This window comes from Colossoma macropomum, unplaced genomic scaffold, assembly GCF_904425465.1.
Source record: "Colossoma macropomum unplaced genomic scaffold, Colossoma_macropomum, whole genome shotgun sequence".
Classification (NCBI taxonomy): Eukaryota; Metazoa; Chordata; class Actinopteri; order Characiformes; family Serrasalmidae; genus Colossoma; species Colossoma macropomum.
The window spans coordinates 4,220,791-4,247,744 of record NW_023494807.1 but is presented as its reverse complement, the minus strand read 5'-3'; the positions used below and the strand labels follow the sequence as shown (position 1 = coordinate 4,247,744).

The 26,954-nt window shown below is 40.9% G+C and overlaps 3 protein-coding genes across 5 annotated transcripts in view; 2 read left to right on the top strand and 1 right to left on the bottom strand.

Moving 5' to 3' along the window:
* The window catches only part of tesk2 (testis associated actin remodelling kinase 2), a 60,718-nt gene extending 51,091 nt beyond the window's left edge, over positions 1–9,627 (top strand). Inside the window, exons 7-11 of the mRNA XM_036556478.1 lie at positions 1,869–1,953; positions 4,744–4,827; positions 5,032–5,118; positions 5,379–5,517; positions 8,083–9,627. Coding sequence (XP_036412371.1) covers positions 1,869–1,953; positions 4,744–4,827; positions 5,032–5,118; positions 5,379–5,517; positions 8,083–9,098 — 1,411 coding nt within the window. The 3' untranslated portion in view covers positions 9,099–9,627. The remainder of the gene's footprint in view (positions 1–1,868; positions 1,954–4,743; positions 4,828–5,031; positions 5,119–5,378; positions 5,518–8,082) is intronic.
* A 1,623-nt stretch (positions 9,628–11,250) lies between these two features.
* On the bottom strand, positions 11,251–17,999 carry toe1 (target of EGR1, exonuclease). 2 transcript variants are annotated; one of them, XM_036556480.1, is made up of 8 exons: positions 17,405–17,999; positions 17,271–17,311; positions 16,334–16,430; positions 16,089–16,247; positions 14,899–15,158; positions 14,618–14,780; positions 12,129–12,840; positions 11,251–11,325 (listed from the first exon to the last, which is right to left on the bottom strand). In XM_036556480.1, exons 1-7 carry the CDS (start codon positions 17,519–17,521, stop codon positions 12,151–12,153), a joined length of 1,527 nt encoding a protein of 508 aa, XP_036412373.1. In that variant the 5' UTR covers positions 17,522–17,999; the 3' UTR covers positions 11,251–11,325; positions 12,129–12,150. The 2 variants fall into 2 exon arrangements, with proteins under 2 accessions (XP_036412373.1, XP_036412372.1); XM_036556479.1 differs by lacking the exon at positions 11,251–11,325 and having other exon boundaries at positions 11,772–12,840.
* Positions 18,000–18,007: 8 nt separating this feature from the next.
* si:ch73-382f3.1 (uncharacterized protein LOC100151273 homolog) lies at positions 18,008–24,376 on the top strand. 2 transcript variants are annotated; one of them, XM_036556482.1, is made up of 4 exons: positions 18,008–18,752; positions 18,920–19,073; positions 20,976–21,145; positions 23,347–24,376. In XM_036556482.1, exons 1-4 carry the CDS (start codon positions 18,603–18,605, stop codon positions 23,719–23,721), a joined length of 849 nt encoding a protein of 282 aa, XP_036412375.1. In that variant the 5' UTR covers positions 18,008–18,602; the 3' UTR covers positions 23,722–24,376. The 2 variants fall into 2 exon arrangements, with proteins under 2 accessions (XP_036412375.1, XP_036412374.1); XM_036556481.1 differs by having other exon boundaries at positions 18,012–18,752; positions 20,973–21,145.
* Positions 24,377–26,954: the final 2,578 nt, after the last annotated feature.

Sequence of the window (26,954 nt, the reverse complement as noted above, 5' to 3'; positions counted from 1 at the left end):
TGCAAATCAAATGAATAGTTTTTCGGAAGTGCCCGGCGTGTGCAGATTACTGGCTCTTACTGCCCAAACACAATAAGCCAATGTGGAAGAACTCACGCCAGCTGAGATCGACTGATAATCAATTTCTGTCAGCATTGCCTCTAATGTCCTGTGAAAATTCGCTCTCAAACACACCACAGAGACTACAGCGGACAGCCAACATGCACATATTTAACACACCTGTGTGAAAAGGAACTCTTTTTATAGCAGGAGTGGGAAGAAGACTGTAAAACTTCAACATTCAGAGTAAAAGATTAGCTTGAATGTCTTGCAATCTTTAAATGTCCGTGTTTAAGCTAAATTGAGTGAGTGAAAGTGAAAGTAAACCACTGTGAGGTTGGCACCGAGCGGGTAAAAGAGGCTACTCAAAAGGGTATAAAACGAGTTTGGCACATGTTCTTAACTGATGAGGTATGAGGTCAAAGAAATGTTTCCAATTCTTTTGTTATCGAAGCATATTCAGTGTTTTTCGTGTGCCTGTTTTGATTGAATTCAGACATTCAGGTAGCAAATATAGTAAAAATGTGCCTCCCTAGTGATAAAACTTTGCCACTAGCATGGACCTAGTCACCAAGAATCAGATGTGATCTTGTGCCAAGACTACATGGCTGGGAACTTCCTGTGAATTTTTTGGATTGCAGCAATATTGAAGCATTTGCCCACTCTCAGACCTGCCTCTAAATCCCTTCCGTGTGCGTTTTTTTTAATGGGTACAATCAATAACACAAGGGAAGCAGGCTAGCTAGTGAAATTCTATCGTTAGCTCACGTTCGTTTCTTCAAAATGACATGTTTTCAGCGCCTATGACTGCACAGCTCGTCTTTTCTCAAACATAGACACATTTTTTCCACATCACGTTTACTCTGGCTGTATCGTTTTATTATATACCCAGTTATATCTACGAAAACTAATGTATAGTCCAGTTTAACGGAACAATTTTTCTGTTGCATGTTTCATTTTAACGCATGTAATGTGTTCGCTGCATGTGCAACAGACATCTACATACTTAATGGAAGTTTTGAGGGGATTTTTCAGCCATGATAACTTGCGTCACAATCACAGGGGCTTACAACAGAGCGACAGTGTTGACATGCACCATCGCCCTCTATTTTGAGTTCACCAGGTATTGGATTGGTTTAGAAATAGGTCTAAGTTTCCACCCACATTCAGCCCAAAGTTTCTCATGGTTGTCCCCAGACATTTGAGACCACATCTAGCCCTGTGAGACTAGCACAAGCATTGAAAATTTTCTGTGTGCCGTCTTGAAAGTGCTGTTTGCTCCCTGCACGCTTTCATTTCTCTCCTTATCTGCTGATTCTCAGCTCTCTCTCACACCCGACCGTCACCGTCGATTTATTACCGTCAGTCGGCCAAAACGGCACTGATGAGGCCCGATTAGTGCCAGCAGTTCAGGACACAGCACACAGCGCAATGAACTTTGCTGTGTTAGATGACGCAGTGGAAACCTGCAGTCTTTTGCCCATGCTGGAGTAAAGGGGAAAGCGAGCGAGCACAGCCAGTTAAAGAGGACGTAAGACTGTGTGCAGGGGGTCATCTGATTTGGCTGGAACATAGCGTTCAGAAGTGAACTCTTAAGAGAGCTAATAATACCAAAGCAGCTGAAGGAAGTCCCTTGTAATTCTCTCACACTCTCAGCCCTCATCTCCTCATATTAAACTGATCAAAGACCTCCCTCCTCACCTTCAGACAGGCTGGGGGCGTGGCACTGCCAGATCAGACGGGCTCTTCCTGAAGGCTGTGTGAATGTGTTCAGAATGTGTAGTATCTTATCCTCATGTAGACGTGTTTCTTTGTGTATTTGTGTACAGTGCTGATGGGGAAAAGCTGGCAGTTGTGGGTTCTCCGTTCTGGATGGCTCCAGAGGTGCTGAGAGATGAACCATACAATGAGAAGGTGAACTTTTCTACAAGACACAGTTTTGTTCAGGGACGTCCCTAATTAGGGCTGAAAGATTAATCATTTTTATATCGAAATCGCAAGATCTGTAATTTTTTAAAATTATAGCCTATATTATTAAAAACGGAGCTTTAAGTTTTAAGAGGGAAATTTAACACAATAACACTGAGTTGTATACTGCCTGTAGAGTTAGACCAATCAGAGGCAACCAAACCTCCAGGTGTTGTGACATCATAACCACAATTTACTGGCTTTCTGGCTCGCTACATTAAGGTGTCAAGCCTTAAGCCAGAAAAGTGGATACTCTGGGTTTACTGAGCAAAAAAACAGGTCTGATCCTCAATTTATAGAAAATAATCCTAATTTAAATCACAGTCGCAATTTTAGTCAGAAAAATCGCAATTAGATATTTTCCCCAAATCGTTCAGCCCTAGTCCTACTGCTGAGCTAGGTAATTTAACATTAGATCCGATACCAAGCCCAATCTGATGATGTCTGTATTTTTTCGGAAATATAACACACAGTAGCACGGTGCACACTTAAGGTACATTTAAAGTTACTGAAACCAATCCAGGTAAAATAATTTAGGTAAAATACTACAGTAAAGACACTTTATTTTAGTACACTACTGTTCAAAACTTGGGAATCGCTTTTCAAAATCAACATTTTTAAATAATATAAAAACTAATTGGATTCCGATAAGTGAACAAAGTGATAAATATGTTAATCTGGTGCAACAGGGTTCAAAGAGGTTTTAGTCCTGTTGTCCAGATGATAACTGCTTTGTGTTATAATAAAATATTCTGCCTTTACAAAAAGCATTTTACAAGCTTCAAATATCTGTTGATATTTCCAAACGAGTACTCGAATTCTCATTCTTGAAAGCATCCTTAAAAACAGATTAGAATCATTTGTAGTCATCAGTCTAATGGAACAAATACGCTTCCATTTTAATCACTATTTCACTGCACACCAGCTGCACTACATGCAACATGAGTGAACTGTAAACTCCAAAGAGATCCAGTCAAATCACACATTTTTGACTTTCTGTCGCATTCTAAACTGTATTTAAAATAAAAAGAATCAATAAATAAATAATACCTATGTACTGAAATATGGTGATCTTGTTGATGTGGTAGCTACCGAGCTGCTCCTGGGCTATGCTAGCAGTGTGTGGAGGAGACTCCTCTCTGATACAAGGGTACAAATAGTGATTTCATCTCAGTCAAACAGATCTGCTGTTTTTGCTGTCAAGTTTTTAACCCACTGTTTAATCAGAAAAGAAAGAGACAACCAGTTAATATTCCCATCTGAAGTGGTACGTGACTGAGTTGGAGTCAGAGGGGATTGGACGCATAGCAGCACTTGGATAAGGATCACTGTGCTTACCTATCTAAATTCATCACGCTCGTGTTACCATGGTGAAGTTAATGCCTGGCATGAATTTAAGATTCATTCATGTAAACCAGCTATAATTTATTTAGCTGTAACAGTTTCCATACATTATAACAGCTACTGTCCTTTTTAAAGACCTTTGCTGATAAAATATATTTTAAGCAACTTTTTTTTTTTTTGGGCTTAAAAAAGACTTTCAAATACTAAACAAAGAAACAAGTAGCAACATAATGAACATGTACTCAACTTCTCAGATTATTCGGGCCAGTCCAATAAAGTAAATATCAAAAATTTATCACATTTCAGAAGTAGAGATCATATCTTAAAGACAAATAAAAAAATAATAATAAATTACAAAAATTGTACAGTAAATCATTTTCTAATAAATCATTTCAAAAGATTTTTTTTGATGCATAGTTTGCAATATTTAAATCTACACTTAAGTTATTACTGTAAATAAAATAACATTGTTAATTTGGCAAGTGATTCCAACTGATTATGATCTGATTGTTTTAATACTACGGGTGTAACGATACGCAAATTTCATGATGCAACACGAATTGTCGTTTTTTGCATCACAGAACAATACAGATATATTTTCGATACAGAATTATAAAATAAATACTAAAATAACTTTAACTGTGTATTGTTGAGCAATTCCTTTTTTTGTTTTGTTTGTTTTTTCAAACATTTTTGTTGATCAACCATCAAAGGCCAACCAAACACCTTTTTATCCCCCAGTTTCGAGATCGAGAGTATTTTTTATGTTAATCCTAATTATCACTTTTAGGAATATAATGGGAATTTATATAAATAGCACTGAAACCATTTCCATTATCTTACATTTTCTAACGAGAAAATCAAACTGTATTTGATTCAGCATGCATCATCTTGCAACACCCTTATTAAAAAAATGAATAATAGCATGCATATATATGCTACTCCTGTATTTCAAGTTTGTTTAACATACATGAAGTACTCCTTTTTCTCAGCTTTGAATGAGCTGGTACCGCTAAGTATGCAACAACCATAGACTTCTGACAAAAAGCGACTAGCTCTCTCAACACTGGTAATGCAGTTTGTAGTCATTTTTTCACTGCAGACATTTAAACCACTCATTAGCTTCTGAAAACATCCCTCCCTGCCACAATGTCCATTTACATCACCTCTATGGTAGCATTAAACAGAGCACAATGGGCCAAAATAACTTTAAGGAACTGAATTTGAGCAGGCTTAATATAGCCGACTCCAGTCCATGCCTTGATTGGCTCCAGTACCAGTCTTTCAGATCAGATCAGGACTTGCCTGCTCCTATTTTTGCCCGGCGTTCAGTCATATGCACAAGCTTTGGTTTGTGGTTATTGTATATGATTTCTCCATTTTCATCTCCAGGCTGATGTCTTCTCTTACGGCATTATCTTGTGCGAGGTAATCGCAAGGATACAGGCTGACCCAGACTACCTGCCCCGCACTGAAGTGAGTTGTTGTGAAAAGTCCTCCCACTTGTACAAATCAAGCTCAGTACAGACACGTGTGTCCAGATACTGGAAAATGTGCAAGCACATCACTTTTGGATGCACTGTCCCCAGCTGTACTGTTAAGGGGGCTGGTGCCTAATGTCAAAAGCACATGTAGCGTCTGAGGTTGTGTTATGTTAGTGCCTTCTGTGTTTGCCGGCAGAATTTTGGGCTGGATTACCACGCGTTCCAGCACATGGTTGGAGACTGTCCCTCTGACTTCCTGCAGCTGGCCTTCAACTGCTGCAATGTAAGTACTGTCGTTGCGCACCCTGTCCAAGGAAGGCTGTTTTCCATACACCATATTTTAGTGCACATCTGTATTTGGCAGCCTGTTTGAGGTCTTCTCCTTCTTGTTGGTTAAGAACAAGATTAAAAACAAAACTGCAGCAATGTAAGCCGTCCTGACCAACACTGGCTGAAAGGCAGTTTGCACAATTCATCATACTAATTGACATAGCCTGGCATTCATTCCTTGTTTCTGACATTTTGTATCGTAACGTGTTTCAGATGGACCCAAAGCTCAGGCCCTCATTCCCAGACATAGTGAAGAGGCTGGAGGAGATCCAGAGGCGCCTGAAAGTTGAAGACTCAGAGAGGGAGAGGCTCCACCTCCTAACAGAGATTGAGAAAAAGACTATCCCCAAAGGTGTGTACAGGGTGCTGAAACACACTCTTTTGGTTAAGCTAAAAGATCCCAATAGGACGCTAGGGGTGGCCAGTATGACGCTATTGTGCCTGTATTTGTATTGCTTATATTTTTGTGATAAATTATGTCACAGTACGCTTTTTTACTTAAAATACACTGACTGACTACGTTTCATTACAAAGTAAGCACAATTAGGCCTGTTTAGTTGGATTTAGTGCAGTGCAGTTTGTATAACACTGAATAAAAATGATTGTAGTTGCAGGGTTATTATAATTATATATATATATATATATATATATATATATATATATATATATACACACACACACACACACGTTCTATTTTGTCTGTTCCAGCTTAGTACATTTTAGAAAAGCTAAATATCGTGATTAGGTCTGGGGCGATATCTAAAAATAATTAGCATGATATTTTCTAGTTTGTTATTGATAATATTTTTAGAAATTAATAAATATATGCAGTCTGCTGCAGCTTTGACCTACTTTCTGCTCTATTTGAGTTTATAATATTCAGTTTTAATAAAAGTCTTTACTAAAACATTAAATACTATGATACTGAGTAACCCAACATCTTTTGAGAACCAGTTCATCTGTCATTTATAATAAACGTTACCAATGACGTGCGTTCAAGAGCTTCTTCTGCTGCAGATTGGCAGTGACTTGCGTGCTAATGGCACTCCTTGCTGGAGAAATTTCAGACGGAAAGTGATTTCCAAAGCTGTGCCACGTGCTTCACACATTAAAACAAGGCATTTTCGGTTGTTAAAGCGGCGTTTTCATAATGGAACACTTAATCTGTACAAAAAGTACTGCACACTGGCCATAGACGAGGATCGGAGCAACTTTCTCTCCAGGTTAGAGGTAACTTAGCTGCTCTACGCTAACTTTGTCATTTTAGCTTGTTAAGCAAGCTGAAGTTCCAAAGCACGTCTGTATTTATTTTCAATTCAATTCACATAAAGTAAATTAAGGGGAATCCGTGCAGTAAAGCTAACATTACAGTGCGTAACAGAGAGAAATAATACTTAACAAATACTTAACTCTCGCTTCTTTTACAAAATGGCAGTTATCGCCTTTTACACATCGCCATCAGTTTACTTGTTCATCATCGACGATATCCAGTAACATCGGGCTATCGTCCAAGTCTGATCAGGATGCAGCACCAAATCCATTACGGCAACGTTTAGTCAGCAAAGTCAATCGGTTACTGACCAAGTTAACTTAAACACAAAAGCCCGGTGATGTTAATATGATCGGTGTGATCATCATGACAGATTACAGTACAATATCAGAAGCACAGGGGACAATACAGCTTTTTTTGTTTTGTTGCACAGACAAAACTTTTGGCCTGTGGTCCCCAACCATGCCCCTGGAGATCTACCTTCCAAACACAGTCCGCCTCAAATGCTCCAGCTCAGTGTCTTCAGAAGTCTTTGATTGGCTGGATAAAATGCATTAGTTTGGGTAAGGAGGGGCTGTAGCCTCTTAGATGCAGGTTGGAACTAAATTCTGCAGGAAAGTAGATCTCCAAGAGGAGAGTTGGTGCCCACCGTGTTTATGATTCAGTCGTCTGCTTCAGTGTGAAGAAGTGATAAAACAGCTTGTATGCAGTGAGTGAGGGTTTTACAGCAAGAACCACATGGCTGGGGTCCCGCTATCCGACACCAGAGTTCCATGTAACAGCTAGGCCGCAGTGATTTCTTGGAACAAGGAAGCTGTAAAACATGCAGGACAGTGTCCTTAGCCAGACGCGTCGTCAAGTATTCCTCCCACGTCTCTTGTCGGTCAGCTGTAAACGGGCCCGGTGGTGGAGCCACGGCTGGCCGTTCCTAATGAGAGTTCCTTTGCTAATGCACGGTGTCTGCTTGCATGCAGGCTCCAGTTACCCTCTCTGTTTTACAGCCCCGTGCTCTAATTTCCTTTGGCAGTTAATCGTGGCCAGGGCACAAACAGAGGGGGGAAAAACTTGGGCATAAAACAAGAAGCGAAAGGCCTCCCTGAAGGCTTCAGCTTTCTCAGCGGATTCCCCATCCATCATTCGGCATCGCTTCACTTCTGTTCTATTTCTGTTTCTATTACAGGAACATTTCGCCACCTGAGCAGGCTCAAGTTTGTTTTGGTTGAGCTGTTCCGCTAATGTTCAGTAAACTTCCGTTTGGCTGTGCTTCGACGCTGTTTTCGTTATTATCTAAAATACTTAATGCCAATATTGCAATGTTGTTTTCTCTAAATGTTTTGAAAGCAAGAGCCTCCCTCTAAATGGCATGTAGTTCACCACAGTGAAACTGTGGTATGTGTGGTATCAGCATCAGTATTGCGCTATTGACTTTGCTTCAGGCTTTAATCCCATATGTATTAAATATGTCCCTCTGGCGCCCTCTGGTGTTTGATTACCTTTTCAGCTATACAAACAAGTACGTGCTGGTAATGCATGCAGTCATGTAGGCCACTGAATGATGGTTGTTCACTTTCATTCATTGTTAGCAACATTAGCATGACAGAACTATTCCTCTTCAAATGTGAACATACTGGATCTCTCTCTCTCCAGGAGATAAGTTCCAGGGCATAAAGAGGTTGAACCCGATCGTCCTCCAGGACGACAAGATCCCGCCCAAATCGCCCCGTCCACGGCGCAACATCTGGCTTTCTCGCAGCCAGTCCGACATCTTCTCCCGCAAGCCGGGCCGCAAGGCCAACGTCCAGGACTCTAACTACAGCCCAGGGTCGCGGGAACCCTCGCGGGGGGTCCCTAAGGTCAACCCCTTCAGTGCTAGGGAGGATCTGAAGGGCGGCAAAATCAAGTTCTTCGACATGCCCAGCAAGTCGGTGTTCTCTCTTATGTTTGACCTGCACTCTCCGCACGGCACTCTGAGTGGGTACCAGCCGCAGCCTAATTCCAGCAGCGGCGCCGTGTGCAGCGGATCCTCGGCTCCCTGGCCCGAACTGTGGCAGCTGCCCGGCCGGCAGTGCCGCTCGTTGCCCGTCTCGCCCCAGCCGGCCCTCTCCGAGGCTTTCTGCGCGGCCAGGAACGAGGCCGGAGAGGCTAGGACCAAGGCGCTCAGCGGCTGGGCCAAAAAATATGCAGTGATGGAGATCCCACCGTACAGGCCGAGAGCAGAGAGGGAGGTGGAGCCAGATGAAGAGGATGGGCCAGAGCCAGAGCTCAGCCAGTCGTGTCCTGCCTACACCTACTGGCCAAGGACAGAGTATGGAGTGGAAGCAGACGAAGGGGCGGAGCCAGACGATAACTGGTCTTGCCCTGCCTCCACTGACACTGAGGCAGAAGCCATGGACTGCTCTAGCAGCAGAGGCAGCCCCATCGATGACAATAAAGAGCAAAGCCTGGGCTTGGTTCATCTGCACAACAGAAACGGACAGCGGCCAGTGCCCTGCGAGGACATGGAGGCAGAGGATCAAGAGGATATGCTGACCTTGTCCTCCTCGACCAACAGGAACTCTCTTGGCCTGAGCGTTTCCATGGAGCCACAGGAGCTCCGCTCCATCGTCCTCGCACCCTGCCGGGCATCTGGGTCACCTGACCTTCTGTCCCGCTGCGACATCTAAAAGAAACCATCCCGAAGATTGACCCAGCGGTCAGGAATGAGGGGATTTGCCGTGAACAGATGTCGTGCACATAGTTTTCATGATTATATTTAATACACTTAAAAGATGTACATTTTCTTTTGTTTCTTGGAAGAAAAAGGAAACCCTCCTAACTTAAGCACACATTTGGGTTTTTTTGTTTTTTGTTTTTTTTTGTGCTGAAAAGAAGTGTGTGGCGTGACGAGTGAAACACCGATCCAGACTGTTATCCAACAAACCAAGAGCTCACATAGACAGAGAACAAATAAGCTAATATGCTGCATAGGGCTAATGGGTTATTACAATCTACACATCTTGTCTGAATGTATTTTAACACCCTTGCACTATGTTTACTTCGTAATTGGTTAAACACGTTTTTATATTCTGACAAACTCACAGATTCTGTGTTTATGTAGATATAAAATGGGTTTTGCTAATTACAATAAACCATTTTGAAATGCGTCTGTATTCACAGCTTATTGGTGCAGACATTTTGATAATTGCCTGGACATTCCATTCCCACAATCACTTCACCCATGTTTTACACGAGCGTCGCTCCTGCAGCTGTCTATTACAAAGGTTGAGCGACTTCTAAGTGCAAGTTAAGCACCAGCTGGATCTTCTTCACGCTTTGACCTCTCAGGTCTTCAGAAGAGTCTGTGTCTGTAACTACTTAAAACATGTAAATTGCACTTGAAACGAGAAAAGAACTTAATGGTTTCATTTTTTTTTTTCTCCGAGTTTGTCACTACATTTCTATGCAATAAATGTAACCGAAGCAGACTAGTTTTATAGAGAGGATCTATTTTGATATTTATGAAGAAAAATTGATTTTACTATGTCTTACTTCCCTGCTGGTCAACTTATGTGTACAGCATATTAATAATACTGTTTGATGAACACAGATTTATGTACATAATGTTGTTTGTTTCTCTTATTTTTATTATTATTATTATTATTTTTTTGGTCCTTCTCTTCCTGACTGTGTGGATTCGTAATTGAATCAGAGGTGTATATTTCTACCAAAGACAGATCAGGACCTTCTTTTCCATTCATATGGTTTCAGTTTTTTTTTGTTTTTTTTTGTTTTTTAATGTATATTTGCATGTATGTATTCAGTTGGTTAAAAAATAAATTTAATGATTTGTGTTGTTCAAATTTGTCTGTATTGAATTGTTCCCACTTTTTTCTGGGATGTGTCTGAAAACTGCCGGCTCAGCCTCCCGCAGAAGATAAGACGCATCAAAGAATCAAGGGCTGCATAACAAGGACAGAATACTAATATTGTGATTTTATTGCTGCATGTGATTCTGTTATGCCTTGCAAGTCACTTTTCCCCATAGCCAGACCTGGTGCCAGAACTAAACCATGAGCGGGGCATCCGAAAACCAGGGAGGTGCCTGTTTTGCTGCAGCATGACAAATAAGAGCAAATAATCTGTGGTAGATCTGTCCAAAGGAGCCACACATTCAGGAGAGAATCAACAAGAGAGAACAGCAAATGAACAAAGGTCTGTCGATAAAGAAAATCTGTGCTAATTTTTCTTTCTACAACATAGAGCTCATCCCTAAAATGCAGGAGTGCTAGCATGCATCACTTTATCTTAATCGAAGTAAACTTTTATACTTCTTGTAATGGAGCCTTTTATACTGGGTGTGCACTGAAAATAGTGGGTTTAATGGCGCATGATGATTGGTTGGTGGGGCATCTGACACCAGGACTGCCTTTACTCCAAATGCCCTCAATAGGTCAAGACAGTTTTGTTGTCCGAAGTTTGCTTCTTTAGTTCTGCACTGGAGCTACAAAGCTAATACAGGCATGTCAAACTGGGGCCCTTCTGGGCCAAAGTGCTGTAGAGATCAATGTTTACTCTTATCTAATGCTCTGAATTCAGTTCCTGAAAGCCTTGCTGATGAGCTGAATCCCACGAGGACTGGAACCTGACACACGTGAGCTAATGTAAATAAAACAACAGTGAAACTGTTATCCACTTTGGGCACCACACAGATCTCAGATGCTCAACTGCAGCTGCGTTCCAAAGCCTAGGCTGCAGCCGAGGTAGTGCGAGTCCTCGGTAGGACTGTCCTATGAAGACTCCTCCTTGGTAGCCTATCGGTCACACAAATGGAACTGTCCTATCGAGGCTGCGTGGTGACGCCACCAGAAAGGTCCCGCCGCTTACAACTGCAGCACAAAACTTGTGAGGGAACTGGTGAGAGAAAAAGGAGTTTGTTGCTTTTTTTTCTTCACAGAAATGGAGGAGATGCTTTTATATAGTATAAACACAGATGAATAAAATATGAAATATGGATGATGTACAAAATATGGGCCAATGCTTAAATTAATCACCCATTTTACACTTTATACGGTAACGAAGACGAATTCAAGGATGTGAACAACATGAATTTTAAAACAAGCTCTGCTCCAATGGCTTTGTTTCCCGGCATGGTGCATGGTTTTCCGTAGTGCTGTTATGCTGTTTTCTCCCCTTCCCGTTTGTGCGCAGAGAATTGTGGGTAACTGAAGGCATGGAAGGATACATCTGTTGTGTCCTCGAGATCACTCAGAACATAGACTGCATTTCTAGGCTGCATCTGAAGGTGTGCTTCACTTTGAAATGGTCTTCTGTGACGTAGTGGCCGAGAAATGCAGCCTAGGCTTTGGAACGCAGCTCATATTGGTGGTAATGAAAAAATTGTATAAGTCTGTTTATTTGCTGAACCATTCGTTTAAAAACGACTGACATTCATCAGTCAATAAATGTTACGTGGTTAAAGACTGTCCTACATTAGTTTGACCAAACTCTTAAGTCAATTCAGCTAAAAATCCACAGAAGACCTATGATTGGTTAGAATGCTTACAGCAAAAACACTGTTATTGGTTAAAATATATGTCAATCTGCATATTGTGTTCTTCAGCGATACCAAGCCAATATCACGATAACAGCACTAATCTTTAAGAAAACAGTTCAAATGACAGTATTAATAAAATCAAATGTGCTTCTTTATTTACCCCAAATTAAAAAGTGAATTCTTTATGCATCAGTTCCATCTGCTTTGACAGTGCTGCTGTCGCAGGAGCCTTTTCCCCACACTTGCTCCATTTTGTGCACATGAGCCTTGGAGGACTTCGAGAAGGTGCTTTTGACCACGTGAAGCGGGACAGACTTGCCGCTCAAATACAGTTTGTTCACACACCCAGGTATTCCAGCCTGAGCAACAGATTCATCTGACTTCAAAATGCTGGCAAAAGCGAAAATGTAACCAGTCATGAAGGCATCGAATCCAGCTCTGTGGGTTCCTCCCTCCACCTTTCTCTCTCTGGCTCCAGTTAAGCCTTTAGACGTCTGTTGCGCATTTTTGCCATCGTCTCTAGTCGAGTCCTGCGCTGGAGGGACACCACTTCCATTCTCAGCCCCTTCTACGCTACCAGAGTCATTAACACAGGTCACTTTTGTCACCTCTCCACTGGTTTGCTGGTGCTCGGATGCTGTTGCCATGGTTTCACAGGTGGTTACCGCTTCACCCTGAACTTCCATGTCCTCCAGGTGAGCTCTCTTCTCTTCAGGCAAACTGTCCTCCTCCACTTCCCGGGCAGCCTTCTGTTTCTTCCTGCGCTTCCTCTTTTTCTTTTTGTCCTCTTTGGTTTTCTCGTCTTGCTGAATGATGAGGTCCGTGTCGTGCGACATGGGGCACTGAGCGCCGTTGGGACACCATCCGTAAGCCTGTCAAAGCAAACAAGCACAGGAATAACTATCAGTCTACAATTACTGGCAATGACCAGACTAGCCCCATCAACAACTCTTACAAAGGCAATTAGGCTTGTAATAAGAATGCTTGTTCCAAATTCTAGGCTGATTGGCTGCCTGACTTACACTCCGCATAAAGTGCTGTAATTATCATGCATGATGGGAACCAAATGCATGAAAGATTATGCGATTACTGATCATAAATAAACCGCTTTATATTTTTTAAATGTTAAGGGATTTTTGCAAACATCTGAAAGCTCTTTAGCAACAGTGATATGTTTATAAGATGAATAATGCTAATGGGCAGAAACGCGTTCTCATATCTGCTTCTTCTGACCAATGTGGACGTACAGAAGTTAATAATCACAATGTTACACATGTAAGCTGGTAAAGTAAGCTGCTTGTTTAGCTGCTTGGCTAAGCACTGTTTCACACTGCATCAGATAAGAATTTAATTTTTTTTTTGGCTGTTCAACTATGAACTGCTTTTAAGCTAATACTGACTATGAGATATCACTGGTGCAGAGATTTTATACCAATTCATTCAAAATATGTGAAAAATATAGTCCTGTGTACATTTTTCCATAATTATCTCAGACCTCCAGGCTGAAAACCACTGTAAGCTTTTAGGAACGCTAGATGTTTATGTTGTGCGATCCCATTTTACCCCTCGTCCCTACCACTTACCCCTTAGCCCTCCGTTTTGTGCGTTCAGGTCTAGGGGTAGGGTGTCCTGATTCTTGTTGAGATAGAGGGGGAGGGTGAAGTGTTGGGGCTACATGACCCTCCAAATGGAGGTTTTTCAGAGGCTCCAAACAGTGTTATGAGAAAAAAAGAAAAACCGGCAAGATGGCTGAACAAGAGACCAAAGAAACCCACAAACGTGAGAATTTTCACGGTTTGAAATTCCAGTCACCACTGTATTTTCTTAGTTTAATGTGGTTTTAATGTATTATGGCCGTTTTCTTCAAAACAAGCATAAAAATCTCTAACAGTATGCTGACGTCTCGGTAGCTAGCTAGCTAACTTTCCCGTTCCACCTTAAATTGTCCAGCAGTTCTGACGCCTAAAGCACCAGAATGTAACTGCTGCTCCATTTAAAGTGGAACAGGAAAACTGAACGAGAAGCTGCTGAATATCTGACTTCAGCTTCATATCACTGAAGAATGAGAGGTGAGCGATAATAAATAATTGCCCCCCTCTTTGAAGTCATATGATGCCCGAAATGTAACTAAAGCCCAGCAGTGAGGAGCTGAACTTTACCCTCCTCTGCTGTCACTGCAGACTGGCAGAGTCGCCTACAGAGCAGCGCTGGTAGCTGTTAATGAAGTGATGCTCTTTTTATCTGAGGGTCCCATTTCAGAGGGAAGATTTCAACCACTACCCCTTATAACTCAGTTCCAAGGGGCAAGGAGACACTCGAAAACAAGGGGTAGGGGTAAAAAGAAGACATGGGATTGGGTGAAAGTCTCCCAGCTTAAAAAGTAATATTTAATGTTTGAATATTTGACACACAAACAAGGATAAATACAGTCAGAATAACCACGTCTATCTTAAGAACATTATAGATGATTAAAAAGAGCTTATATTTTAACTTATTTTCAATTAGAGACATTTTAACAACTAATCCACTTTATTTCACTTTAATACTTACTATTTTATTCACATTAACAATTCCTCCAGCACATCAAGATCAGTATCCAGTAAACTTTTCAGGGAGGCAATTTTGAAAGAAAAGCAAAGAGGAACTCACAGAGAACTGAATGCAGATGTTCAGGGTGCCATCATGGCTCTGGCTGTCCAAGCAAGGCCTGTAGTCTACGTAGCTCTGCAGGCGCCCGGTGTAATTACAAAACTCCAGGAACAAACGAGGTCCATTCTTACCAGCCTCAACGGATCTGGCATTGTCCAACTTACTGTAAAGATAACAGGCCTATAGTTTTAGATATTAGACACAACTGATATAGCAAATGTTCATTTTCATTGACGTTTTGGTGTGTTTTTAATTACTACACATATTTTCTGAAAACGTACCACTTTTTATAGGCGTACTCCAGGTAGGAGGCGGTGAAGCGCAGCTCATACTCTGTCGCATACTTGGTGTCGTAAATGCCGGCAGGGAACATCTGCGACAGGTCAGCTATAAACGTGCCCAGCCTTTCAGGCAGATGGGCGTAGAAGCACTGGTACAGGAACACCATGTCGATCAGGCCGTTATGGACCACCAGAGGCTTGTTCGCCCTCAGGAGCTCCACATACAAGGTGCGCATATTCACCCCATGGGCATCTCCTCCCTCAAGATAAATAAAAAAAAAAATCATCAAATAATGCTTTAATACAATTTCTTGAAAATGCATTAGAACACATCCGCCTAAAGGTGTCGATACAGCTGCATTAATTTAGGAACACTAATTAAATTCTATTCAAAATAAAAGTCTCAAGCGATTTTCAAACATAAAATATCCCCAAAAAAGGGAATTTATTTTTACTGTCTACAGTCCACTACTGTGTCCTCCAGCCAGATATGTGCATTAAAGGGACACTCCAGCCAAAATTTAAAAGTAACCATCACTGCACCTGTTTTAAACAAGCTTACTGGCCTCCTGAATTGGTGTCACAGCAGACTCTACTGCGAGATTTTCCTGTTTAAACACTAAAAAACTCCACAAAGGCTGCGGGGCCAATAATTGAGGTCAGACTGTTTAATCTGCTGCCTGGCAGCAGAAAAAGAAGTACTAATGGGCATGAACAGCAGTGGCTACACTAGCAGCCAGGACTGGTGGTTCCTAATTCCACTATTCATTTACTATGGGGGGAAATAAAGACGTTTGAACGAATGCTGTATGAAGACTAGACAAAGTGCTCGATCCCAAAAGCAAAAGAGCGCTATCCCTGAATAGGCTCTGCAGTCCTGCAAAGTATGACAATGAAAATCATTTCAGTGAAGTGGCTTTGTAAGGCCAGCTTAATGATAATGACCGGTTCAGGCCTGAATGCTCCTTTAAATACATTTTTAAAAAATAATTCCTAAATGGATTAAAATGCCAATCAGAGAAATTTTAAATTTTATGATGGACACTTTTCCTAAATCATAATCAAACTGAGTCATTGTGAGGCCTGTGACTTACAGCAGAATCCAAATGTGTATTAGAAAAAGATCAGTTTTCCTGGGGGGAGAACGATGGTCAGAGTAAAAAACGTGTCCTTCTTTTTAAGCCACTCACCTTATCATTGCCCTTGTTGTAGGGAACACCTTGAGCATACTGTTTGTTAAAGTCGAAGCCATGCTGCACAAGAAACTGCACTGACTGAGGTTCAATGATGTACTCCTCCGTGCACAACAGCGTCAGGTTGTAAACTTGAACCAGGTACGTGCTGTCGGCCTATAAACAAAGATTAAAGAGGCCTGTGGTTAAAGATAATCACACACAACATTACCAGCCCATGTCTGCAAAGGTGGAACACTTACTTTGTCATTAAGTTTCTTGTAACAAGCAATCCCCAGGGACAGTACTGAGCGCGTGCGAGCAGCATGGCATATCGCTTTATAGCGATCTTCAACTGACCTTAAGAGAACATCACACAAAAACATTAACAATGTCTCGACCAAGACCCACAAACATTCACTTAAATAGCTCAGACTGCATAACTGGGCCATTTTACAAGTGACAGGAGAGTTGGCTGCTATAATTGTGCTTAAAATGTCAGTTATGATTGAGAATTACTGACTATATTTGTGCTGCACTGTCATGTTAAAGGGGAATTCCATTGAATTTTTAAAATTCCTTTATGATTCAGTATTGAAGATGAAACCTGCCAAATCAGAATTGTTTGCAGAGGTGCCGATAACCTCTGGAAGAAGAAAGCTCCCTCACAGACAGTTATTACATGGTTTAAATGGTAATGTGATGTCTGAGACGGTGTTTTACGATAATTTTGAGAAGATTTAGGCCTAAAATGTGTTTCTATAAACCTCTCTATGGCAGAGAGTTACAACCACAGCATTGTAAGGCTGAACTGTACCTACGGAAAACATGTTTTCCAGAGTTACCGCTATTTTACCTTGATCAACATTACACATAAAAACTCATTAGGCACATTTAGGTTCACTGTTCATTTTGAATCACAAATGAAATGGTTATATTTGAATTGTAAATATCGCAGCCTGGGGTTCTTATTACAATCACTGTAAAGAAACTGGAGTTGATAAGTAAACAACTCAGTTTCTCTAGAACGGAGCATTTCACACCAAACCACTCTGAATGACTTGGCTGACATGGTAACCATTTAATCATACAGAAATTTTAACAAAAATCCCTTTTAAGCGTATTTACATAAAATTTCATTTTTTCTCGTGTATCAAATATCGCGATAAATATCGTATCAACCAGTACAGTGTAACTCACTCTGCGAGAAGAGCTTTCCGTGCGCCAAGACCGCTCAGTTCCTACAAGAAAAGGAGGTCAAATTGGTGCTTACTGACAAAACAGAATTACAAACAACTTTATATTTATTTTAGCCTGTTTGTGCGAATCCTCACCGTGTCCAACGCAATGAAGGAGGACGTTTTAAAGGCGAGCACCATTGAAGGCCAAAGCTCCTTAAAATTGTCATTTTGCACGTCTATAACGGGCACCACCATGGATTTGGTCATCATTCCGCTCTTCTGCTTGTTTGTAAAATAAATAAAACTCCGCTATATGAGCACTGCGCTGCCCACAGCTACTTTACTTCACCTGGTCAACGTGAAAAGTGTGTCAGCAGTTAATAGGTGGCAACGAGGGGACTTTTATTTTACAGCTACAGGAAAGTAACGTTAGCTAGCGCAGCTGAGGAAGCTCGAAAACGAGAGAGCGGACGCGTTTCTGCTTTTATCTACCTTTTTAAACACAACTACTGCAGGAGTACAATGTTGTCGCTTTCTTTCTTTTTCACTGTTGTTGATTTAGAACAAAAATAAAATCCCCAACTTTATCTCAAACACAAAATCGTCTCCTACTCCTTGTGAGGATGCTGAGTTTCGTCCTCTCCGTGCCGGAGGAATAGTTTTCATATGAAAATAAAATGAGTGAAAACGATTTCTCTTGAGATAAAAGGGACATCAAAACATTTAGAGCAGACGCGGTACGTTTTAAATGGCTCCTCAATATTTTTAAGAGTGAGTTTTTCCTCAGAAAATCGCGCAGGCAGCCGTGTAAGCGGCCAACTGCACCGCGTCACCGAGGTGTGTCTCAAATGGCTTCCTGCTCCCTATGTAGTGCACTAAGTAGGTCTTGAAACATCGAGGTATGGTGCATCATCTGCCTTCGAAAAAGCTGTTCGGGGTACTACGGCAACCGAATTGCTACATGAGTTGACATTTAGTGCGCATTTAGGCGTAGAAAATCACATTTTCGCGACTTATGTAGTGCACCTATATAGGGAGTACGGATTGATTAGGGATTCAGCCTAAGTCACTAAGGTCGCCCTGTAAAAACCCACAGGCGCCATTTTGGCTCAAACTAACTCGGGGTTGCACTTCTTTCTAAGGCAAATATTGTGTACATTTACGCGGGCGGGCCGGTTACCTGGCTCAAAAACATTTTTAACGACTTACATATTTCTACTGGCTGTTTTATTCGACCGAAAAGCTCCCGTGAGACGTACAGCTTGTTCATTGGCTTGCTAGCGTAGCTACGTGTCCGCCGTAGTGGCGCTAGCTGCCAAGCTAACGTTAGTTTGGATATAAGTAAACCGCCATGGGTGGATGTTCTGCTCCAAACTGCTCCAACTCTACGACCATCGGAAAGCAGCTATTTCGCTTCCCGAAAGATCCAGTGCGGATGAGAAAGTGGCTCGTAAACTGTCGCCGGGACTTTGTGCCGACCCCCTGCTCCAGACTGTGTCAGGCAAGTGGAACTAACTAACTGGCTCATATCAGCTCAGAGACCGCTGCTAAAGTTTTTCGCCCTTCACTCGTTTCTGTTCTAAATGAGACAGAAAAGTCTGGAAAGCCGACATTAGGTTGGTGGCGTTGGGTCTTTTCTTAACATACTTCTTTCTGAATGGCTTGCAGGATCATTTTGAGGAGAGCCAGTTTGAAGAAATCGCCCGTTCGCCAGCAGGGGGGAGGAAACTGAAGCCCAATGCGATCCCCACACTGTTCAATGTCCCAGACCCACCCTCACCCATCACTCCTCATGTGGTTCTCCCAGTTAAACATGAAGCAGGTACTGAGGTCAATACGTGTCTGAGTGGGCATGTGGTGCCTGTGGAAGCCCGTTTCCTCCACCAGAGAAAAATATTTAGCCATTTAAGAAGTCATAATAATGAGAAAGTTTCCATAATTAAGGCTTAGTATCTCCGTTATGACACACATCACATTGTTATGATTTGCTATATCATAATAATGAGGCTGTATCTCATAATAATTTCTTACTTAGCTAGAAAATTTCTCAGTTATAAAGAAATGTTATAATTATGAGATGCTTAGTCATAGTTATGAGACAGTAAGTCATAATTATGACATAGCAAGTCAGATACTAAGTCATGATTATGATCTACACTCTCATAACTTAATATCTCGTAATTATGACTTAGTGTCTCATAGTTATGAACGAATGTGTCATAATTATGACTTACGATCTCATAAGTATGACTTAGTAAGTCATAATTATGAGACGCTGAGTCATAGTTATGAGACAATAAGTCATAATTATGACATAGCAAGTCAGATACTAAGTCATGATTATGATCTACACTCTCATAACTTAATATCTCGTAATTATGACTTAGTGTCTCATAGTAATGAATGAATGTGTCATAATTATGACTTACGATCTCATAATCACGACCTAGTAAGTCATAATTATGAGAGGCTAAGTCATAGTTAGGAGACAGCAAGTCATAATTATGACATAGTAAGTCATTATTGAGACACTGAGTCACAATTATGACCTACAATCTCATGCTTATGACCTAATATCTCATAATTATGACTTAGTATCTCATGCTAATCATGTAATGTCATGACTATGACAGTCTCATAATTACAATTTGGCAAGTCATAATTATGAATTAGCATCTCAACAATAACTTATTTTCTCATAGTAATGACGAAATCATAATTGGCCAAGTCATAGTTTTCATTACTACACTTTCTCATTATTATGAGATATATATGTGTATATAATATGGCTATATATTGGCTGTGTACCGGTGGCAGAAACTCGCTTCTTTAGGTTCATTTCATTCAGTGTCTGGCAGGAAGGTTTACTTGTCTACTTGTTTGTTTGCTAAAACGTCTGATTATTTTGTCCACTTATAACTGTACCGAAATATGCATTGCATTTACCCGTAATCTGTCTGTAGTCCGTAATACTAATCTAGGTATCGGTCTAGTTATGGTTGTCCAAACCCAGCCACTTGAGGTTGGTTAGGTTCGGACGTCATTTCTCAAATACGCCATGCTTTGGATTCAAATTTCTCGTTCCCTCTCAATTTAAACAGATTTTACTGTGCGTTTTCCTTTCGTTAATTTTCCTTAAAACAGTTTTTAATCTGACGGTGGAGTCACCCACTGGTGTTGTTGACAGAATTTAGCTCCAAGGCCCACACTCATTAGACATTAAGATATGAGGCAAAAAGAATGAGTGCAGTTTAGTGCTGCCAAAAGACACATTTTTATGCTGTATGTGATGAGTTCTGTAGACAGAAGAGTTTTATGATTATGGAAATTATTAAAAGATGATCCAAAACATTTCGGATGTTGTTCAAAAGCTTTGCATTCAGAAGCATCCCTTAAAGCAGAATTTAAACTTAATTTTGGGCAACTGCGGATTCAAAAAAGATCTCTTGAATTTTTTATTGAATATTTTTCCTCAGAAAAACTTGTAAGAATTTTCCTCATTTCACTTCATTTAAGAACAATTGTTAAAACAAATAATTTTCTTGAAAAAAAAAAAAATCCTTAATATTCTCTTACTGCAGTCTCACACTTATCTTGGACTGTAAAAGGTGACAGGTAAACTAACTTCTAATGGATTGCACAACATATAATTGTTAAAATGAACTGAGGAGGGTTTTTCCTGTTCTCTGTAATAATGTCTAATTTTGTCTTATTTTTTCAGCAGAGAAGGATTTGAACGTCGGGGACCATGGCTATGCCCGCCGGCAGCCACGAGTGGACCCAGAGGAAGAAGAAAGGCAGAGAGCGGAGGAGGAACGGCCGTGCTCTCTGTGCCAGCATTACAAAAGTCAGCTGGAGCAGCAGCAGCAGCACACCGCCCGGCTCCAGAGAGAGGCCAGTGCTTCACCCTCTGTTAGAACAAACAGGACAGGGCTCAGAGTGATCCTCAGTGCCAAAACTCATCTGGGAGATGGAGCATAACAAAAACGAGTAAAAATAGAAGCTGTTTGGCCTGCACTCTCCCTTTTGGTTTTTAATTTCTTTCTGCTGGCACAGTTTCTGTGTTACTTGAAGGGCAGCTGGTTTATTTTATATATTAACAGCATTTTGTCTAATCTCTTACTGAACAGTTTTTCAGGATGATAAACCTTCAGGATTTGTGATGAGGCCTTAAAGCAAAGGGTTTGGCCAAAGATCATATTAACAGTTTTCTCCTTATCGTAAATGTAGTTGATCAGCCAAGACATGTTTTTGAAGTTTGCTTTTTTTAGAACAACTCTCGCAGCGCCTGTGAATACATGTCAGGGGACAGTGGCCCTTATTCATCAGAAAGATCTGACCGTCCTGAATGATGTATGAACTTCTCTACGTCTGATTCAGGAACAAGCACCCATTCATGAGTACCTTATTCACGTATCATTTACAACAAGCAGGCCCAAATCTGCCCTTATATACATATCGTTTATGTGAAGCACACACTAATTCTTGGAGATTTTTCGATACTGAGTCAATAAAACAAGTTTTCATGAGCCAGTGGTTTTCTTCAGAAGGCAGAGTTTGGGACTGATTAGGAGGTGCACTACTCCCCCTACTGGTCAGAGCTTGTTTATAATGTTAAAATGAATTATGTCAGTGTCAAGCAAAAGTCTTTAGATAAAATGTGTAGTCGCAGCACTTGTTTATATCACTGCAAGTAGAGAATTAGTACATCCAATTAGTACAAGGATTGCTGTGTGGAAAGTTTTTAGTATTGTCAGTGTTATTTTCTATTTTTACTGGTATTGCTGGTATTATTTATTTGCAATAATGTTGACGGTTTGACCACAAATCAGGCATTTTCAGGCCGTTTTAACATTAAATTTACCAAACGTGAGTTTGATAACAAATCTGTATGTGAAATGTGCATGTGCTCGTTTTACGCTCATATTTGACCGTAGGCAAGTCTGATGAATAAGATGTTTATTTATGTTATTTTTAGCCGTGGATTGGGACAAAATCTGCTGCAAACATGGGTGCACCCCCCCTCAAAAACCCACTTTCAATTTTTTTTTGTCTATGCCCTTTAAACGTTCAGAGTTCAATCGCCGCTACAAGCAAAACAGACTGGCTTGCGAAACACTACCATTAGTTAACAAGTTTTTGTGGGATTTTTCACATACAGACATTTTCTAAACCACTTATCCTTCTGGGTCACGGGGGGGAGCTGGAGCTTATCGCAGTGGTCATTGGGCAGCAGGCAGGAAACACCCTGGACAGGTCGCCAGTCCATCACAGGGCAGACAGACAGACATATACATTCACACACACGATCACATGTAGGGGCATTTTAGCGTGTCCAATTGGCCCGACTGCATGTCTTTGTACTGTGGAAGGAAACCGACACAGACACAGGGAGAACCTGCAAACTCCACACAGAAAGGACCCCGGGGAACCGAACCCAGGCCCTTCTTGATCCATTGGCTAGCGACAGGCTTGTTGTCTGTTGGACAATGTTGACGAGTGCACCATAGCCCCATACCTTGAGCTCTGCCTTAATGAAGCATTAGATTGGTTTTGAAATTTCACTCTCAGTTTGTTCCCAGCCTAATAAGTCTAAATTCCCACACACATTTAGCCCAGACGTTCTCGTTACGACTGCTTAAGCACCGGAGGCTAACACACCTAACAAATAATGGAAGCTCATGTCCACCAGTTCAGCATTGTCTAATTTGGCTGCCTAAATCACACACATATGCATCACATTGTGTTGAGTTTTGAGGTAGATTAACTCGCTTATGTGGTTTCTGGCACTGTATTGTGTTCATTGTGTTCCATAAAAATGGGCAAAAGTACAATTCATAACTAAAAACAGTTGTTTTAAGCCTGGATTTTGTGTCCTTTTTTGTCCTTTTTTGTATATAACAGTATGTCATATAATGTCTGAAACCACGTAAGCAAGTCTATTTAAGATTACTAAACAAATTCTTGCTGTTTCAGGGAAGCCAGTGATAATTTAAGTATTGATTTGGTGTAAGGGGGAAATTATATAAATCTGACCGCTTTAAAAGTAGCCAAAAATGACTCTTATCTTTGCTCTCCCTTTGTTTGCCGTCCAGGCGGAGGAGATGAAGAAACGTCTGCACAAGCTGAGCAAGATGGAGAAAGGACTGCAGATGTTTCTATATGAGGACCAAATCCGGGCCCTGACCCTGGCCAAGCGCTCGCGGCGGGCCGTGTGGTCACACGACACAGTTCTGACCGCCCGCAAGATCCGCTGTGCCGTCGGAGTCAAAGGATATGAATTCCTGCGAGAACTGGGCTACCCTCTGCCCTCGTACAGGACGCTGTGTAACCGCCTGGAGCCTAAAATGATGATGACTACAAGCATGCAGGAGGATCTTGCAGAACTTGGCTTGGGCATCATAACAGCGTGTAATAGCCCTGAAGGCAACGGGACAAGCGATGAAGGACTGATTGGAATTATGACCTAAGACTCACTTCTTGTTCAGATTCGTGTGTGTGGTCAAATGTGTGAATGTGTTTTCTATTTCTGATGGAGGATAATGCAAACTGCCACGTCAACTGAGGTCCGAGCTATAGCAGCAGCCGTCTGCACCGTAAGAAATATTATGTTTAATCAAGTTAGATTCATTTCTAAGTTCTCAAAGATCTCTCAAAGCAGCCTAACAGTGGATAGAGGTGTAGTATGCCGTCGTTGTTTATTTAATGGAAAAGTGTTCATTTTGTCTGAAGGTAATATTTTACCATTCTTTATTGCGACATTGTTCAAATCATGAACTTCATGAAAGGCTTAAGGGTCCTAAATTGGTGCTGTTTTAGTACCAGATTGCAGAAGCTAAACAAGAAGAATCTACTGTATGAGCTGACATTATGACCAAAGTCCTAAAAAGGAACTTCACTTGTGAAATGTGATGCAAACCAGGACATGTTATCTTTTCCTTGTGACTAATTAAGTGTGGCATACTGCTGTGAGTTTACTGTGGTGGTTCGGCCAAAGATCTTGTAAAAATGTACACAGTTTTTTCCCTTAGTCCAGATTGAGTTGACATGCTGTTTAGGGATGCACCGAATTTTCAGGCAGTGAAACATTTTGGCCAAAATTGGTAAAAACAGGCACTTTCAGGTAAAAGAAAGAAGTCAGAAAATTTGGCCGAATAAATGATTAAAATAAAACTACAACAAAGTGTTAACATCTAACACTTTAACGGTGATTAATAACTTTTCTTTTGTTCACTGTCTTGGCTGGTCAGTGCAGATGTGTTCAAACAGTTCGAGCAGCACCAGGTCAACAGTGCGGGATGGATCTATTTTCAGGGTTTCTGTGTTGAAGTCGAGAATAAAGAGAGAGCATGGCGCTCAAGAACTTGTCCGTCGCAGGTTTAGTACCTCACAACGTCCCGCTCAGTACTCAGAACACAGCAAAACAGCAGAAGGAGAAAGGAAAGTCCCTGTGAGCATACTAGCGCCATCTGTAGCTCCAGGTTTTAAAGTGGAAAAATTCGCAAACAACAAAAACTACAAAATATAACTCAAAAATAATGGAATTCATTGCCCTGGATGACCAACCGTTCTCTGTTGTTGAGGACACTGGATTTCTTTGCACACGTTAAAGCCTACATACTGAAATAATTTTATTCATTTTATTGAACGTAAACTGTTTTTATTCAATGTCAGCTCAGTTTTGTTCTACTGAATGCAAATTTTAGCAATAATAAAAGTGTATTTTGTTTGTTAGCTTTGATTTTTTTTATGTTTAGAACGTTTAAGCACAGATAAGGGGGCAAAAAACGGTTTCGATTTCAGTTTCCGGTTAGGTGTGTCTTGAATTTCTAATTTTCTTTTCATCGCATCGTTAATACTAATAAAATGGAACAGTATGTCAGATAGCTAAAAACAGTGCTAGCAGCCTATCGGAAGCCTAAATTTCGTGCATTTTTTTTTTATTTATGTCATACAGTGTCAGAATCCACATAAAGTCTAACTAAGATGACTTAACAACTCAACACAGTTTGATTTACTTGTTGGCTACATTAGCCTCTTTGATCCAGTACAGAACTAAAGAAGCAGACTTCAGACACCAAACAAGCCTTTGCAGATTGTCTACGTTTGGGACATCAGGAAGATTCTGTACACATTTATTTTTGGCTGAACTATGATGTTAATTCTTTTCCAGCAGAGGACTTTGGCTTTTGGCTTCATTCACAGTGGAACCCAGTACAATTCAGACCATTTATTCAGTGGGCGATCAGGCTACTGTTTTTTTTTTTTATTTATACTGCTTTTGTTAAATGATGCAAAGGCTACTGTTGGCAAAGCGAAGATGCTCCTCAGAAGAATAAAATGAGTTTGGAGAACTGGAATTACTTCAACTTTTCCCCGTTTGTATTGATCGCAGGTCCAGCTTCAAGCCAAATAGAGCGTCTTCGTTTCATCGTTTGACCACAGGGTGTTTGCAGTTAGAAGATGAAGTGTTGTTACTTCACTCAGTAGACGTGAAAGTAGCCTAGCCTAGATTTTATTCTTCTCTTCTTGGGATCGTTTAGGTGTAAAATATGATGCTCCAGCTCCAAAGTGAGGTGTGACCAAGAGTAAAGCAGTCCAAAAAGAGAACAATGAAATAAAACCCAAAAAACAGAAGTAGGTACTTAATGTGGAGGACTGTGAAACCGAGGAAAAAAGTCAATTACATCCCTCAGAAATACGCTTTGGCAGCGTAAAATTACATTTATCAAATACTTAGAAATGCACAATGGTCACCAACTCCATCCAGCATTGACCTAAAACCTGCACTTTGGTCTCAGTTAAGCAGGGAATGGGGCTCATGCTGCTGTTTGCACTGCTAAAATCAATCAGGCTCACATGATTTTGGTCTTTTAAAAGAGGTGGAAAATGTACTGTGGCATTTACACATGATACCCCAGTGGTTTGCAGTGTCATCTCTAACTTAACTGTGGAAGATAAGAGGCCCCATGCAGGGGAGGGTGTGAACTAGTTCCATTTACTCCGTTATATGTGCAGTCCTGTGGAAAGTTTTGGCACCCCTGGTCAAATTCCAATGACAGAAAGTTAACACACCCTCTACAGAGAAGATTTTAGTGCACAGTTCTGCTCGTTCGCTGAATTTAACATATTAGGGGAAGAATAGACATAAAATGTGCCTTGTGCAAAGGTTATGGCACATTTTATATTTTATGTTTTATTTTTTCTAATATATAAAAAAAATAAATGGAAATTTTACACTAAAATATGAGGGAAATGCAATATTTAAAGGGCAATTTCATCCATTTTTTCAGACTTTCTGTATAATTAAATCATTAAAGTGTAAACAGTTGTTCAGTGTGGTTTAATGTGAAATACTCTGTTCTAGAGAAGCTAGACTCAGTTGTTCACAGTGGTGGTGAGAGAAACCAGAAGCCACCTGTAGGTTCACTATATTTAAACATGGACTATATTTGTGTTGTAGATATTGTGACCCCGGGTTTCTGTCAGCACCACTGTAAAGACATCACAGTGTAGGTTTCTCTACAGTGAATCATTTCACATCAAACCACTCTGAATGGCTTTACATCTCAACAACGTACACAGACGTTTTGAAAAATTGGTGGACTTGGACCTTTGAAAACTTGGACCTTTGATAAGTCATTACCTTCGACCTGTTGAAGCTACATGTATGAACGTTCAGGGGTTATTTATTACTTTGGTT